General features: G+C 34.8%; 1 protein-coding gene across 3 annotated transcripts in view; it reads left to right on the top strand.

The window, feature by feature from the left end:
• Window positions 1-14,639, top strand: part of KPNA4 (karyopherin subunit alpha 4) — a 68,774-nt gene extending 54,135 nt beyond the window's left edge. For all 3 annotated transcript variants that reach the window (XM_086674637.1, XM_086674635.1, XM_086674636.1), the window contains 5 exons: window positions 331-435; window positions 5,280-5,351; window positions 6,569-6,731; window positions 9,255-9,349; window positions 12,655-14,639. In XM_086674637.1, coding sequence (XP_086530763.1) covers window positions 331-435; window positions 5,280-5,351; window positions 6,569-6,731; window positions 9,255-9,349; window positions 12,655-12,753 — 534 coding nt within the window. In that variant the 3' untranslated portion in view covers window positions 12,754-14,639. The remainder of the gene's footprint in view (window positions 1-330; window positions 436-5,279; window positions 5,352-6,568; window positions 6,732-9,254; window positions 9,350-12,654) is intronic.
• Window positions 14,640-15,652: the final 1,013 nt, after the last annotated feature.

Here is a 15,652-nt window from a genome sequence, read left to right as displayed (position 1 = left end):
ACAGTAGTTTCAGGATTTGTATCTGTATTACAGCTCATCAATTCCTTAGTATTTGTTCAGCCAAGCTTCTTTCGAGTCCTGTGTTTGGGAACATTGCTTAAGAATTCTTCAGAAGGGTTAGGTTAGTTCATTATGACTTGGATCAGGGCCATAAACAATTTGTCCAAAGAAAATATAGGAGGGGATAGAGGAGTTGAGATTCCTAAAATTTTTATTATGGAACTCAGTCCATAATAAAATCATTTGGACATTGTAGCAAACATACTGAATTTAGGTCAGATGCAGATTTTAATTTTTAATGAGAAATATTGACGGAGTCTTGTTCTGCAGGAAGCAGTGTGGTTCCTCTCTAACATAACTGCAGGAAATCAGCAGCAGGTTCAGGCAGTAATTGATGCCAATCTTGTACCAATGATAATACATCTTTTGGATAAGGTAAGAAAATCCTCTTGCATGCATCTGGGTAAGAAGAAAAGGGTTTGAATTTAACAAATACACTCTTCTGTTTGTTTAATTAGAACCTATACAGTGGCATGAATAGTATAGTTAAGTAGTATTAACATGAAAACTTTGAATCCATTGATTTTTATATATAAAAGACATTTTTTAGGAACCCCTGACCCTTCTTCTGTATCATTCTTTTACCAAAATTACCATCATCCTGGGATTTATTAAAAATACATTATTATTACTACTGATGATAATGTTCATGGTCATAATTATTACTGATTGTAAATGCTTACATATTCTCATCACTCTACATATATTACTTCATTTAATACTGTAGCTCCAAACTATGGTATAGACCAATAAATTTGCCCAAAATCAAACAGCAGGTAAGTGTGCTATTTAATTGGATGCTATATCATCTCTCATACTTACTTTAATGTTTGGGAAAGAGACCACAGTCATAGCATGAGGGTTTTTTTCTGAACACTGATCTGTAATTAAAGAAGAAGATATCTCTGTCTTCTTTCCCTCCATATTTTCTACAAGCTGATAGTAAAGGCTTAGTTTCCTGTAGACTGGTAGATCAGGTTCAGTCTTTTAGGCAAGGCTTAATGCACTACTCTGTATTTCCTAATGATTCACATCAGAAGACACATACTGTTTGTCCCGTATCTCCAGATGTCCTAGATCTCCTGTTCAGATTGATGAATGAGCTCAGGTGTTCTCAGCCTACTGCAATTGATTGTTATAAACCTATTCACCAATCTTTTGCCTAGGGGTTTTTAGGTAATCAGTCATGATCATTGCATGGATCCCTTATTTTACAAGGAACTGCAAAATGGTGACATTCTAATTCTATCATACTTTATGTATTACCTGTGATTTTTCAATAAGAAACTATCAGCTATTGGTTTACTCTAAAATATGTTTCATATGAGAAAGACAAGATAAATTCTCATTATCACTCAGTTTTTAGAATAACATGGTTCCCTAACAACGTCAAAAGTTGACTAAGGTGGAGTTTTTAGTGTCCTTAGGAAATTACGAATTTATATTTTGTAGTTATTTTTTTTAACACTCAAATTGTCCCTGACCAATGGGAACCTCTTAAATTTAGTGCCTGTGTCTTTTTTACATCTCCTCAGTAGTTTATGAGAGCTTCCTACCCTTTGAGTATGACATGATTCTCAAGCTTATTTTGTGTATTTTCTGATGTAGACTCTCCAGGATGCCCTTTTAGGTAGCAGATAGTATTTAAGGACCATAGTTCAGGTCCTAAAGATGACCATTGTTATGAGGTTGTCATTGTTTTTAGGCCTGAGTGAACGAAATAGGTGATCAGGGGTGTTTCTTTGTTGTTGTTGTTGTTGTTTTTAAGTAGAAGATAGGGGTGCCTGGGTGGTTCAGTCAGTGGAGCATGCGATTCTTGATATGAGGGTTGTGAGTTTAAGCCCTACATTGGGCGTCGAGCCTACTTTAAAAAAAAAAAAGTAGAAAATATATAGTATTTTTGTGAACATGAGAATTCATAAGAAACGAATCATGAATGAAAGGAAACTATCAGCTGTTACTGGGTATTTAGGGTAAACTGTTTTTATTTTCTCTTCGATTTTATATTTTTATCTCTTTTATGCTGGAATCTTTATAAAAAGATTGCAATATATATTGAGATATATAAAATTTATCAAAATAACAAAATCACATTGCCACTAACAACATGACTACTCCACTTTTAAGATTTCCTTGACGGTTTTTTGTCTTTAGGATATTTTCCATCAATGATGTGCTTAAAAGTAATATATCACTTGAAATGATTTTTTGCATGTGTGGCTAAGTCACCCAACATGAAATACAATTAGATTATTTCTGTTTTCTTTTGTTTGCAGAGTGGGTCAAGACTCAGTTTATTTTATTTGTTTTAAATCCAAGTTAGTTAACATACAATATAATGATGATTTCAGGAATAGAATTTAGTGATTATCACTTACATTTAACACCCAATGCTCATCCCAACAAGTGCCCTCCTGAATGTCCATCACCCATTTAACCCCACACACTCCCCCTTCAGCAACTGTCAGTTTGTTTTCTGTATTTTTTGTTCTTTTTTTTATTTTGTTCTTTTTTGTTATTGTTGTTGTTCTCTGTATTGAAGAGTCTGTTATGGTTTGCCACCCTCTTTGTTTTTATCTTACTTTTTCTTCCCTTCCCCTGTGTTCATCTGTTTTATTTTTTAAATTCTACATATGAGTGGAATCATATATTTATCCTTCTCTGCCTGACTTATTTTGCTTAGCATAATAAACTCTAGTTCCATCTGTGTTGTTGCAAATGGCAAGATCTCATTCTTTTTGATAGCCAAGTAATACTCCATTGTATATATATGCCACATCTTTATCCATTTGTCAAGCACTGGACATTTGTGCTCTTTCCATACTTTGGCTATTGTTGATAGTGCTGCTATAAACACTGGGGTGCATGTGCCCCTTCAAATCGCTATTCTTGTATCCTTTGGATAAATTCCTAGTAGTGCAATTGCTGGGTTGTAGGGTAGTTCTATTTTTAATTTTTTGAGGAATCTCCGTACTGTTTTCCAGAGTGACTGCACCAGTTTGCATTCCCACCAGCAGTGCAAAAGTGTTCCTCTTTATCCACATCCTTGACAACATCTATTGTTTCCTGAGTTGTTAATTTTAGCCATTCTGACAGATGTGAGGCAGTATCTCATTGTGGTTCTAATTTGTATTTCCCTGATGATGAGTGATGATGAGCATCTTTTCATGTGTCTTGTTATCTATCTGTATGTTTTTGGAAAATCATCTGTTCATGTTTTTTGCCCATTTCTTCACTGGATTGTTACTTTTCTTTGTTTAGGGTTTTTTTGGTTATATAAAGCAAATGGTTATATAGTTTCCAGGTAAAAAATGTATGCCTTATTTTAAAAGTACATACACAAAGATCTAATTTCCATTTCTTTCACATACTCTTCCTTCCTTTACAGATAATCATCTTTATTAGTTTTTGGGTTATTCTATTGTTTCTTTTTAAATATCAGCAAATGCTTATGTATTTGCTTATTCCCACCCTTTCTTACACAGCTGGTATTGCTTTTTTTTATTAAAAAATGTGTATCTTGGGGCGCCTGGGTGGCGCAGTCGGTTAAGCGTCCGACTTCAGCCAGGTCACGATCTCGCGGTCCGTGAGTTCGAGCCCCGCGTCAGGCTCTGGGCTGATGGCTCAGAGCCTGGAGCCTGTTTCCGATTCTGTGTCTCCCTCTCTCTCTGCCCCTCCCCCGTTCATGCTCTGTCTCTCTGTCCCAAAAATAAATAAATGTTGAAAAAAAAAAATTTTTTTTAAAAAAAAATGTGTATCTCAGAGATCATTGCCATAGCATTATATAGAGAGCTTCTTTAATCCTTTTTTATACCTACGTATGATACTCCATTATATGGATGTACTATAATGTATTCAATCACCTTAACTATTTTATGATATTTGAGATGTTTCTAAGATTAAGGTTTTTTTTTTTTTTCAGTATTTTACTAGGGAATACTAGAATTACAGATAGACATATATGTAAATTTTGCTGTGTAATATTCATCCCTGTCTGTAAAGATTGTACTGTTTTACACTCCTACCACTGACAGATACTTGGATTTTATCAGTCTGATGTATAAAAATAGATGCCCACTGCAACTTTAATTTTTATTACTCATATTTACATAAGTTTTTTCTTAATTACAAGCATTTTTCCAGATTGCTAGTCTTTTTTTTTTTTTTTAACGTTTATTTTTGAGAAAGAGAGAGACAGAGTTTAAGTGGCAGAGGGGCACAGCAAGAGAGACACAGAATCTGAAGCAGGCTCTAGGCTCTGAACTGTCAGCGCAGAACCCAATAGGGGCTCAAACTCACAAGTGGCTGGAACTTAGGAACTGCAAGATCATGACCTGAGCCGAAGTCAGACACATAACCAAATGAGCCACCCGGCTGCCCCGCTAGTCTTCTTTATGTTTAATAACTGGTTATTATTCCATTTAGATTTTTTGTAATTAGTTATTTCACTGTTGAGAATTTTAGTGGCTTTTACTTTTTGACTAGTGTGTGCTTCTAATACAATATATATATAGAAAGATACATAGTATTACTTGGTTTTAAATTATTTTCTTGGTAAATTCTCAAAGGTTCTCACCTATGAGAACTTCATATTATTAAGTATTACTAAGTATATTGCTAAATCATATGTATGACTGGTTAAATGATTTTTAAATATATTTTAATGGTGGACATTATCATTTTTAAAACTATGTTTAAAAGGATAATTTTACTTGACATTTCTTTGATTAAAGTGAAATGCACATTCCCCTCCCTTTCATCATTGACTTCATTTAATCTAATTGAACAGTAAAATCAAGTCAGTTTGTTGCTAGGAGAGACTGCAAAAGGGAGTCTACATTTGTTTAGGGCAAATTGAGTTGAAAAGCTTTTCTTAAATGAAAATGATGGGGGCAGCTGGGTGGCTCAGTCACTTAAGCACCCACCTTTGGCTCAGTTCATGATCTCCTGGTTCATGAGTTCAAGCCCCTCATTGGCTCCTCTGCTGTCAGCATTGGAGCCTGCTTTGGATCCTCTGTACCCTTCTCTCTCTGCCCCTCCCCTGCTTGTGCATGTACTCTCTCTCTCTCAGAAATAGACATTAAAAAGTTCTTTTAAAAGTTATGTATGCATATAGAAAGGCTAGAAGAAAACCTGGGGAAATAAACAGTTGAAAATAATTTCAGACAACATTTTTTCCCAATATCCTAAACTGAAGTTTGTATCCTTTGATTTTACAGGGGGATTTTGGCACTCAGAAAGAAGCTGCTTGGGCCATAAGTAACTTAACAATTAGTGGGAGGAAAGATCAAGTAAGTTCAGCTCTTATTTATTTCTCAAAACTGGTAAAAATAAAACAGTACAGATAATTCTAAGATTTAGATTTCAGTTAAATCCTAATTTAAAATAATAGCAAGGTAACAGGCATTCTGTAATTTTTTTTGCCCCATATAAAAGTGTCACCTTGACTTCCTTTAGTTATATTTCATAGATGAGAAGTGTTCTCTTTATACCATCTTAGCCTCTAAGAATTTTCTAATCCATGGTAAGATCAAAGCACATGTAGTCAAGATTTTGGTTTTTTATTTTTAAACAGTATTAGGGAAAAATAGGACTTTTTAGGTTAATAGGGCAGACTGAAACAACTTCACAGATTCTCCTAACAAGTGAACATCAACAATAAAAAGAAAGCAAACAACAAGAAAAATTTATCAGCAGCAGACAAAGCAAGGAAGGCAGGGAACTAACCAAAACCAAAAAGCTGAGACTAGAAATTAGGGGAAGGAATGTGAGGTGCCTAGGTTGTAAAATTTAAAGAGGCACTCATTCTAGAGTTGTGTGGGTGACAGAGGTTAACATTGTGCCAAACTAGAAGAATAAAATGAGTTTTAAAGATTTCAGATAAATTTTACAGATAGGTAAAAAGGGTGAATTTAGAGCTGATACACAATAAGCTGGTAATTGTCACAAGTGAGCTGTAGACTGGTGGTGAGCAAGGAATCCAGAGCAGAATATAAGTAATAGAACATGGTAATAACAGCATAACAAAATAAAATGATTGAAAAATATTATGAAAATTGAATTGAACCAATTGAATAGTGAATTGAAGGTGGCTATGAGGGCACTAAATGTTGTAGCACTCTCACATTGAATACTCCAACAACGAACAATTGTAGCTTTAAAAAAATCCAGCCTTTTAACAGATTTCATTATTTCTTAATCTTAAAGGGGAGGAAAGGATCTTTGAAGAAAGTACTCTTTATGGCATATGTTTCATATGAAGCTGAGTGATTCCTTCATTTTCACTTTTTTTCTAAGTTCAAGAAAAGTAAACACTACATTTAAAAGAGAAGGAATCTAATAATAAAACCATCTAACAATAAAGTCATAAAATAGTCTAATGTAGTCTAACATAACCTGAAAGATGAGGTCATGTTTCCTACTCAAAATTTTAAAGTCAAAATTATTTCAGTGAGATCATTTGGTACACAAAGTTCACTTATTATGTCATGGTGTTTTTATTCTTCAGGTGGCCTATCTAATCCAACAAAATGTTATTCCACCTTTTTGCAACTTGCTGACTGTAAAAGATGCACAAGTTGTGCAAGTAGTACTTGATGGACTAAGTAATATATTAAAAATGGCTGAAGATGAGGCAGAAACCATAGCCAACCTTATAGAAGAATGTGGAGGTAAGTTACAGGCTATTATTTCACATTTTAATGTTCTTTTTGTAACTACTTTTATTTTCTGACTAATGTAGCACTTCTGTATTTTTCTCAGATAATCAAGTAACAGAATAAAGTAAATACTAGAATATGTACAGTCCTGCTCAGCTTCTTGCATATGCTTAGGTAATTGAATTGCTGCCATGCATTGAACAGGCACTGTGCTAAGGTACTGGGAAAACAGTGGTAAACAAGACACAGCCCTTGCCCTCAAGGCATGTAGTCTAGTCATGGAGATAAATATGAACTGATTTAATGTGCTAATTACCCTAATAGAAATGTACAACAAAATGAAATACCTTATCCATCCTGGAAGAAGCAGGAAGTGACACCTGAGCTGGATTTTGAGAGATGAATAAGGATTAATAAAGTAAAAAGGGATGAAAGGTGTTCCAGGCAGAGATAACACCATGAGCAAAGTCTGAGGTGAGACCTAGCATTCAGCAAATAATAAGTAGTTCACTGTTGCTGAATCACAAAGTACGGGGTAGATGGCTGCTTAAAGATGAGGCTGTAGATACAGCCAATCACCAGGCGTCTGCAGTCTTACAGAAGCTCTGTAGCACAGCAGATTCTTTATTCTATAGGTCAGTGGTTCCCAAACGTGACTGTGTGCCAGAGCCACCCAGAATGTAAACAGCATGTCTTAGCTTTCAACTCTTAGAATTGCCATTTAGATAGAACATGGAAGTCTCAAGTGTAGCCGTGGAACAAAATGTAAATGTTACCAACGTGGATGAGCATAAAAGGAAAGGGATTTCTGACAAGTGGAGAAGTAAATGAAAGGAGAAGTAACTAAGAAGTAGGAGAACCAAATCTTCAGTTTGCTTGGTGTGGAGTTCAGAGGCTTGAAAGTCAATTTAATAAGAAAAGCATGTTTAAAGTTACTAACGTGACAATTAGAGCAACAGAAAAATAATGCCTAACTATCAAGTTAGAAACAGAAGAGGGAGAATAGTGTTAGGGTACCTAATTAGGAAGTTGAGTACCATAAAAATTAAACACAGTTAAAAAATTTTTTACTACTTTTTTTTTTACCATGTAAACATTGTAATTATTAAAAGTTTTATTTTTATATATTAAAATTAAAATGTAGATCAGAGCCTTGCCTCCATCACTAGACGTAAGGCCAGGAATCTGTATTTTTAAGTTTCTCCATTGGATTCTGCCCCAGGGTATTATAAGCCATTGAAAGATTTTACCTGGGGGATTGGTATATTTAAATAGAGCATGGATAGCAGGGAGATTGGGACCTTTGGAGACAAGAGGCAGGAAGCCAGTTAGGAAAGTATACAGCGGTTGGGCCATAATAAATGATGACATCAAGAAATGGATAGACTTTGAGGTTTTGAGATTTGATGATAGAGTATGGAGGGAAAGGGGTACTTGGGCTTTCTCTCAGATTTCACGTTGTTTGTTATCACCAAGTAAGAATACAGTAGGTCGAACAATTCAATTGAGGAGAGGCAAATAACAAATTGTGTTTTGGACATTTTAAGTTTCAAGTACCCATGAAACGTCTGGTGGAATTATCATACAGGTGTTTTAATTCTATGCATCTAAAGCTCAGAAAAGAAATGAAGTTGTAGATTTGCAGGTCCTCACCTATCTTAGTAGCTAAATTTTTTTTCAGATTTTATTTATTTTTTAAGCTTTTATACATAAGCAGTCCCCATACTCAACATGAGGCTTGAACCCACAACCCTGGGGTCAAGAGTCACATGCTGTACTGACTGAGCTAGCCAGGCCTCTTAGCTAAATTATTTTCACTTGGAAGTGCAGGCCCACAAAGTGTGTGTAGAGTGAGAAATGAGCCCGTAACAATTTCTCCCTTGTAAGCATTAAAGGAAGAACACTCATGAAAGGGCAATTTCACTTTATTTCAGAAGCCTTAAAATTATTACTCCTGTCAAACAAAACAAGATCCAATTTGCATATCACTTTTTATATATTCTTTTCTGCCTGTGATTTAAAAAACTCATTAATGTTTATAGGGAAGATTCTCCTTAAATACGGTAGTTCATCTTGATCATTTTCTATAATGCTTAACAGATGTCTTAACATTCGTATTTATTAATCACCAGTATTTTCATTGTTTTTATACATGGTCATTATAAAAACTTGACAGAGGCTAGAAAGTAGAGAGAACCTGCTTTTAACTTGTAACAAACAAAAGCAGTCCATGTTGTTATTCCTTATAAACATTGGTTATGTAGTATTCTGAATAGAGGTGCCCCTTTGCTTGCTTAAACATTTACATGCGTTTAAACACTCAAGTTGTTAACTTTTTAAGATAAATATGCTGCATCTTTGTGCATAAAAGCTTTTTATTTTTAAGATTCACCTTTAGAATAGATTCCTTAAAAATCACAGATTTGCAATCCAAAAATTGAGATTATGTGGTCCCAAGAGTAATGTAATTTTTTGTTGTTGTTGTTACTGAATTTTAAATATTACTGTTGCTTCACTTCATAAAATTTCTTGCAGGACTGGAGAAAATTGAACAGCTTCAAAATCATGAAAATGAAGACATCTACAAGTTGGCCTATGAGATCATTGACCAGTTCTTCTCTTCAGATGATGTATTTAATAATTTTATACTTTTCTTAGTTTTATGTATAAACATAAATCTAGAAATATAGTAAGGTCATACATGTATATATTTTTTTGGAATGGAATTAAGTATGTAGTAGTAAGGTCACCTCCAGAAACATAAATATTTTAGTATTTTGAAGTCCCTCAGGGGCGCCTGGGTGGCTCAGTCGGTTGAGCGTCCGACTTCGGCTCAGGTCATGAACTTGGGGTTCGTGGGTTTGAGCCCCGCATTGGGCTCTGTGCTGACAGCATAGAGTCTGGAGCCTGCTTCAAATTCTGTGTTTCCCTCTCTCTGTGCTCCTCCCCCACTCATGCTCTGTCTCTCTCTCCTTCAAGAAAAAAAATAAAGAAAAATAAAATTTTTTTAAGTCCCTCAGGGCATTAAAATGTAGTACTAGTTCTAAGGGCAAAAAAAGATAAGGAATTTTTTTTTATTTTTTTACAAATTTATTGACATTAATAGTTAAAAATAGAATGAAATGTTCTTATTTTGCAGTGATGCTGAAAGGTTTGCTTGTAAAGTATCTTTGTTGTTGTTTTTTTTTAATCTAATAACTGGAAGTTTGTACCTTTTGACTACCTTCCTCCACTTTTTTCTTCCTCCTCCCCCCACCTATGGTAACCACAAGTTTGATCTTTCCTATGAGCTTGTTTTTTGTTTTGTTAGATTCCACATATAAGTTAGAGCATACGGTATTTGTCTTTCACTGTCTGATTTATTTAACTTAGCATTAAATTCCCTCAGTGTTGATACATGTTGCTGCAAATAGCAGGGTTTCCTTTTAGTCTGAATAATACTCTGTTGTGTATATATACCACATTTTCTTTTTCCGGTCATCTGTTGATGGACATTTAGATTATTTCCATGCCTTGGCTGTTGTAGATAATGTGCTATGAACATGGGGGTGGAGATGTCTTTTTGAGTTAGTGTTTTTGTTTTCTTTGAATATATTCCTAGAAGTGGAATTGCTGAGTCATATGGTAGTTTTATTTTTAATTTTGGGGGGAGGGAATCCTCCATATTGTTTTCCATAGTGGCTGTACCAGTTTACAGTCCCACCAACAATGCACAAGGTTTCCCTTTTTCCATATCCACACCAGCATTTGTTAACTCTTGTCTTTTTTGTGATGGCTATTTTAACGTCTGTGAGGTAATATCTCATTGTGGTTTTAATTTTCATTACCCTAATTACGAGTGATATTGAGCATCTTTTCATGTATGTGTATACCTTTTATATTTCTTTTGGAGAAATGTCTGCTCAGGTCTTTTGCCCATTTTTTAATTGGGTTGTCTTTTTGCTATTGAGTTATGATAAGGATTTTTTTTTTTTTAACACTGAACAAGTCAGAATTTATTTTCACTTGACATCCTTATAGTTAATAGCATAACATGTTTGTAAACAAAGCAGTGACACTAGTATATTCTATAATGTTTATGACAGGAATTAGTTAACCCATACTTAAAGATATTGTCACTATTATTTTTAGTAGGTGACCAAAAATAAATATGAGGATAGATAAAATGGAAACAATAAATCATTAAGAAAGTTAAGTTACTGTATAATGTAAGGTGTAGTATACAAAAGTATCTTCATTTTGTCAGTATGTGGTAGTTGAAATTAAAGTATTAACTTATTTTCAGTATTGCCTCTTTGGAAAAATAAACCTAAAAGCAGTTATTCCTTTAAAAATTTTAATTAGGGGCACCTGAGTGGCTCAGTCGATTAGGCATCTGACTTCGGCCTAGATCATGATCCCGCACTTCATGGGTTCCAGCCCCATATCGAGCTCTGTGCTGACAGCTTGGAGCCTGGAGCCTGCTTCAGATTCTGTGTCTCCCTCTCTCTGCCCCTCCCCTACTTGCACTCTGTCTCTCTGTCTCCCAAAAATAAATGAATATTAAAAATAATAAATTAAAAAAATAAAATTTTTAAGAAAAAATTTTAGATACAGCCACCAGTGGATTTTTTTTTTTGATGATTCTCAACTTTTCAAAGAATAAGTCATAATGCCCCCAACCTTTCCACATTATCAAAAAAAAAAAAAAATTCAGTGTTAATGAAACATTTTGTTAAGTATATATGGTTTGAACATTAACCTGACAAAAACAATACTGGAAAAAAAATTTATAGACTATTTACCTACAGATGATCAAGCTAAGTTCTGTTTAGAATGTAATGCCATTTAAATAAATCAGAACTAAAATCCAGAAAAACATACTCTCTTAAGGGTATCTTGTATCACATGTCTTAGAATTGGATTTTTGGAAGTCCTAATTTGCAAATAGATACACACAAGACCTTATGATTTCTAATACCTCAACATGAAGTTATTTGTTACTCTCTTACATTGTGAAAAGAATAATTCAAATGTGTATTTATAGGAACTGCGCTGTAAATCAGTGATTTTGTGGTATTTCAAAAAAGAACCTTTAGCTATAGAGCATATAGAATATTATTTATTCATTATAGCATAGCTATTATTTTACTGTTTTAAGCCCAAAGGTCATTGTCTCCAATTGCTAGTAGAAAAGTATCTAAAGATTACATTTACTCTGAAAAAGTGACAGCATTAGTTTCTCTTTTTTTAATTTTTTATTTAATGTTTGTTTATTTTTGAGAGAGAAGCAGAGAGACAGAGCGTGAGTAGGGGGAGGGCAGAGAGAGAGGGAGACACAGAATGCGAAGCAGGCTCCAGGCTCACAAACTGTGAGATCATGACCTGAGCCGAAGTTGGACACTTAACTGAACCATCCAGGTTCCCCTAATTTTTTTAATTAAGTCATCAACTTTTATCTATTTGCCCAGGTAAAAGAGACACTATACATCTCAGTTTGAGATATAAAAGACCATCTCTAATTTCTTATATTTCACTGTTTTGGAAGATACCTATCTTGCATATTCTCTTAAGTTCCCTCTCATTTTGATGTCCCTTAAGAAAAAGCCTTTACAAAATATTCACTTTCTTTTCCTTTTGTTTTCTTTTTTTAAGTTTATTTATCTTGAGAGAGAGTGTGTGTGCAGGGGAGGGGCAGAGAGAGAATTCCAAGCAGGTTTCGATCCCACGAACCGTGAGATCATGACCTGAGCCGAAATCAAGAGTTGGGCGCTCAACTGACTGAGCCACCCAGACACCCCAGAATGTTTCAGCTTTCTAAAGAGATGGTAGGACAGTGTTCACTCTCCTCATCTTTCTCATACTTTTTTTTTTATGGGAAATGAGAATATTTCTATAATGCTATTTATATAGCCTTTAAAACTGATTATCACTTGCTTTTTCTCTTTTCCTTTAGATTGATGAAGATCCTAGCCTTGTTCCAGAGGCAATACAAGGTGGAACATTTGGTTTCAATTCATCTGCCAATGTACCAACAGAAGGGTTCCAGTTTTAGAAAGATGTTGTGGAAGTTAGGTACAATGCAGCACTGAGATATATATATATATATACATATATATAAAAAGGTTTGATCCATCAAGCTTGGCTCATGGGATCTGCTGCTGCATTAAATCGGGAAAGAAAATGTGAAGATTTCATTTGGAATCACAGAAAATGCCCAAATGAGGTCAAGATGGCGAGTGGGTGCGAGTGAGAATGAGTGGCAAAATGTAACGAAAACTTTACATGAATGCTTATTTAGGTTGTTCAAAGTAAAAAGGGCTACAGGTCACAGATCTTCCGTGCCTGAGAAGGAACATTGACTTACTCTGTATCAATTGAGGGGAAAGTGCAGTACTGTCATCTTCAAGCCTTGTAAGCATAAAAGAGGATATGATGCCCATATAAGTCAAAGGAAAACGAGCCCAGGCCTTGCTATGAAGCAATGTGTGAATGGACAATGTTGAATGAATGTCTGGCTCAGTGATAGGGAGTCAGGTTCATCTTTCAAATCTAGGGCTCTTCACTCATGAAGCAGACTCCTAGTCCTGGAGTGACTGTGTACGAGAGTATGGTTGTGGTGCTGTATGTGAACGCATGCAAGCTTGATTCGCCTTCAGGGGGCTGATAACAAACCTAGTAAATCATCAAAGTGAGATCATAAGTGTTAATGTACACTGGACATGAAAACAAAGACCGGTTTAGCAGCAGACATTGGTTTACTCTGCAGCCTGTGTTTTCTATTCCCCCTCTTCCCTTTTCCCACCCACCCTCCTTTTTTTTTCTTTTTAGTTTTTATTTACTTTACCTAGTATGGCTTTTTAGTTGCTTCTCAAGTCAGAAAACTTTTCAGGAAGGTTTCCCTGTGCATTTGCACCAGATGAATGTTTGATGCTATGAAAAGCTTTCCATATCATCAAAACTAATTTGTGTAGATTTTTGCATGAAAAAAATCATAAATTTCCCTCAAAATAGACTGTGTTGCAGTACACAAGTTACCATAATAGTATAAAACAGTAAAATGTGCTTTAAAAAGCCATCCTTTTCATTTTCAGAGACAACATAAAGATCTTTGCATGAGGTAAATCTACAGCATAGTTCATTTTTAGATTTTGTTGAGTCCTGTAAAGAAGAAGAAGAAAAAAGTTTCAGTTGTGGTAGAATACCGTGCTGTGTTTAAATGTTACTTGTTTTCAAACTTTGTTTTCTATGAAAATGATATGGAAACTTCTAAAATGGAATTTGGTGCATATGTACTGCTGAATAAAGACCGATGAAGAGGTTTGAGTAGATGTACAAATCAAGTAATGGTTTGAACACCTTTAATAATATGCCTAATCTGTTCAATTGTTTTAGAATCTTTTTATCTTAGATGTAGGCAGCCATGAACAATCTATTTTGAGCCACTTTAGGGAGAAAACTTTGTATTTTTAAAACTTGCATAAAAGTTATGCAAGTGGTTTTTATAAATTGGAATAATACCTCAGTTTTGAGGTTATGCACACTAAATTAAATGTGACATAAATTAATTTGTACAAAAAGAACTCTTTATAAGGTGGCTCATTGTAGGAAATCCTGTGCCTTCCCCTTTGAGCACAAGTGTTGCATGAACAACAGTTTGCTATAAGAAACATACCAGATTAGCCACCATTAGCATCTATATCTACTTTGTGTTTAAAAATCAACTGGTAATTCTGAAACACTGTAGAATGGATAAAGATTATTTTGTGATCATAACTCTTTGTTGAACTAGAGTATTTTTGCAGCATTCCTTGTCATCAGAAACATGGTTAAAGTTTAAAACTAGAAGCAGCAGAAAACTAGCTTGTAAAATTTATCCAAGTAGAATGCAGGCTAGGCTGTCTTGGGGAAATAAACATTAAAACTTAAAGCAATGTTTTACATGGGGTGTGTGTGTGTGCTGTTTGGATTTTTTATATTACATATATATTAATGTAAAGTTAAGAGTATAACTGATTGGCTTGTTTTAGATTGTCCGTAAGCTTTTGACCTAGAACCAGAATAACAGAAGAAATGTCTTTTAGTACAGACTTAGTAATATTCTAACCCGCTGGATTTGTTCAGGTGACACTATCTTTGCTTCTGCTGTCCAACCCAAGATTTTGACCTTTCTTCATTCTTCCAGCAAAATGGACTGAGAAAGACAGCTTGAACTATATTTTACATAATACTCTTAACTTCAAAACGTGGCTCCAAATGGCAGATTACATACAAAGTTTGTTTTTTACAGAAGGCTTAAATTAACAAAAGGTGAACATAACGGTATTGTGTATCATCCATGTTTCTTAGTAAGCAAAAATCTGGCTCAGAGTAAGCCAGTAAAGTTGTAAGAAGCCAAATGATTTTATAAAATAGTTATTTCTATAATACCTCCTAGTTGTGGATGATATCAACATCTGAATACAAGGGCTACCTGATGACCTAAATATTTCATTTCTACCTATGGTCTCATATAGGACATTGATTTTCTAATAGAATTCTTGGAAGGATTTTTCAGGGTCTGAAATTTGTTTCAGCACAGTTAATAGTTCACCACAGTTTATGAATTTAAACACAACTCTTTGGGGCGCCTGGGTGGCTCAGTTGGTTAAGCATCTAACTTTGGCTCAGGTCATCATCTCACGGTTCATGAGTTCAAGCCCCTCATCAGGCTCTCAGCTGTCATCACAGAGCCTGCTTTAGCTCCTCTGTCCCCCTTTCTCTCTGCCTCTCCCCTGCTTGCGCTCTCAAAAATAAATAAACATCAAAAAAAAGTAAACACAACTCTTTGTTTTATTCTCTACTGATAAAGAAACTGATTCCTTTTTAACATAGAGCATTATTTATGGTGAGGGGAAAAAATGGACTAATGGACTAAGCCCTAATGTTCTTGACTTTTCACATCTTAAACTGCC

This window comes from Puma concolor, chromosome C2 (assembly GCF_028749965.1).
Source record: "Puma concolor isolate L17-30 chromosome C2, mPumCon1.1.hap2, whole genome shotgun sequence".
In the NCBI taxonomy this organism is placed as follows: domain Eukaryota; kingdom Metazoa; phylum Chordata; class Mammalia; order Carnivora; family Felidae; genus Puma; species Puma concolor.
Note: the sequence above shows the minus strand (reverse complement) of the source record. Positions and strands in the feature narration are given on the sequence as shown.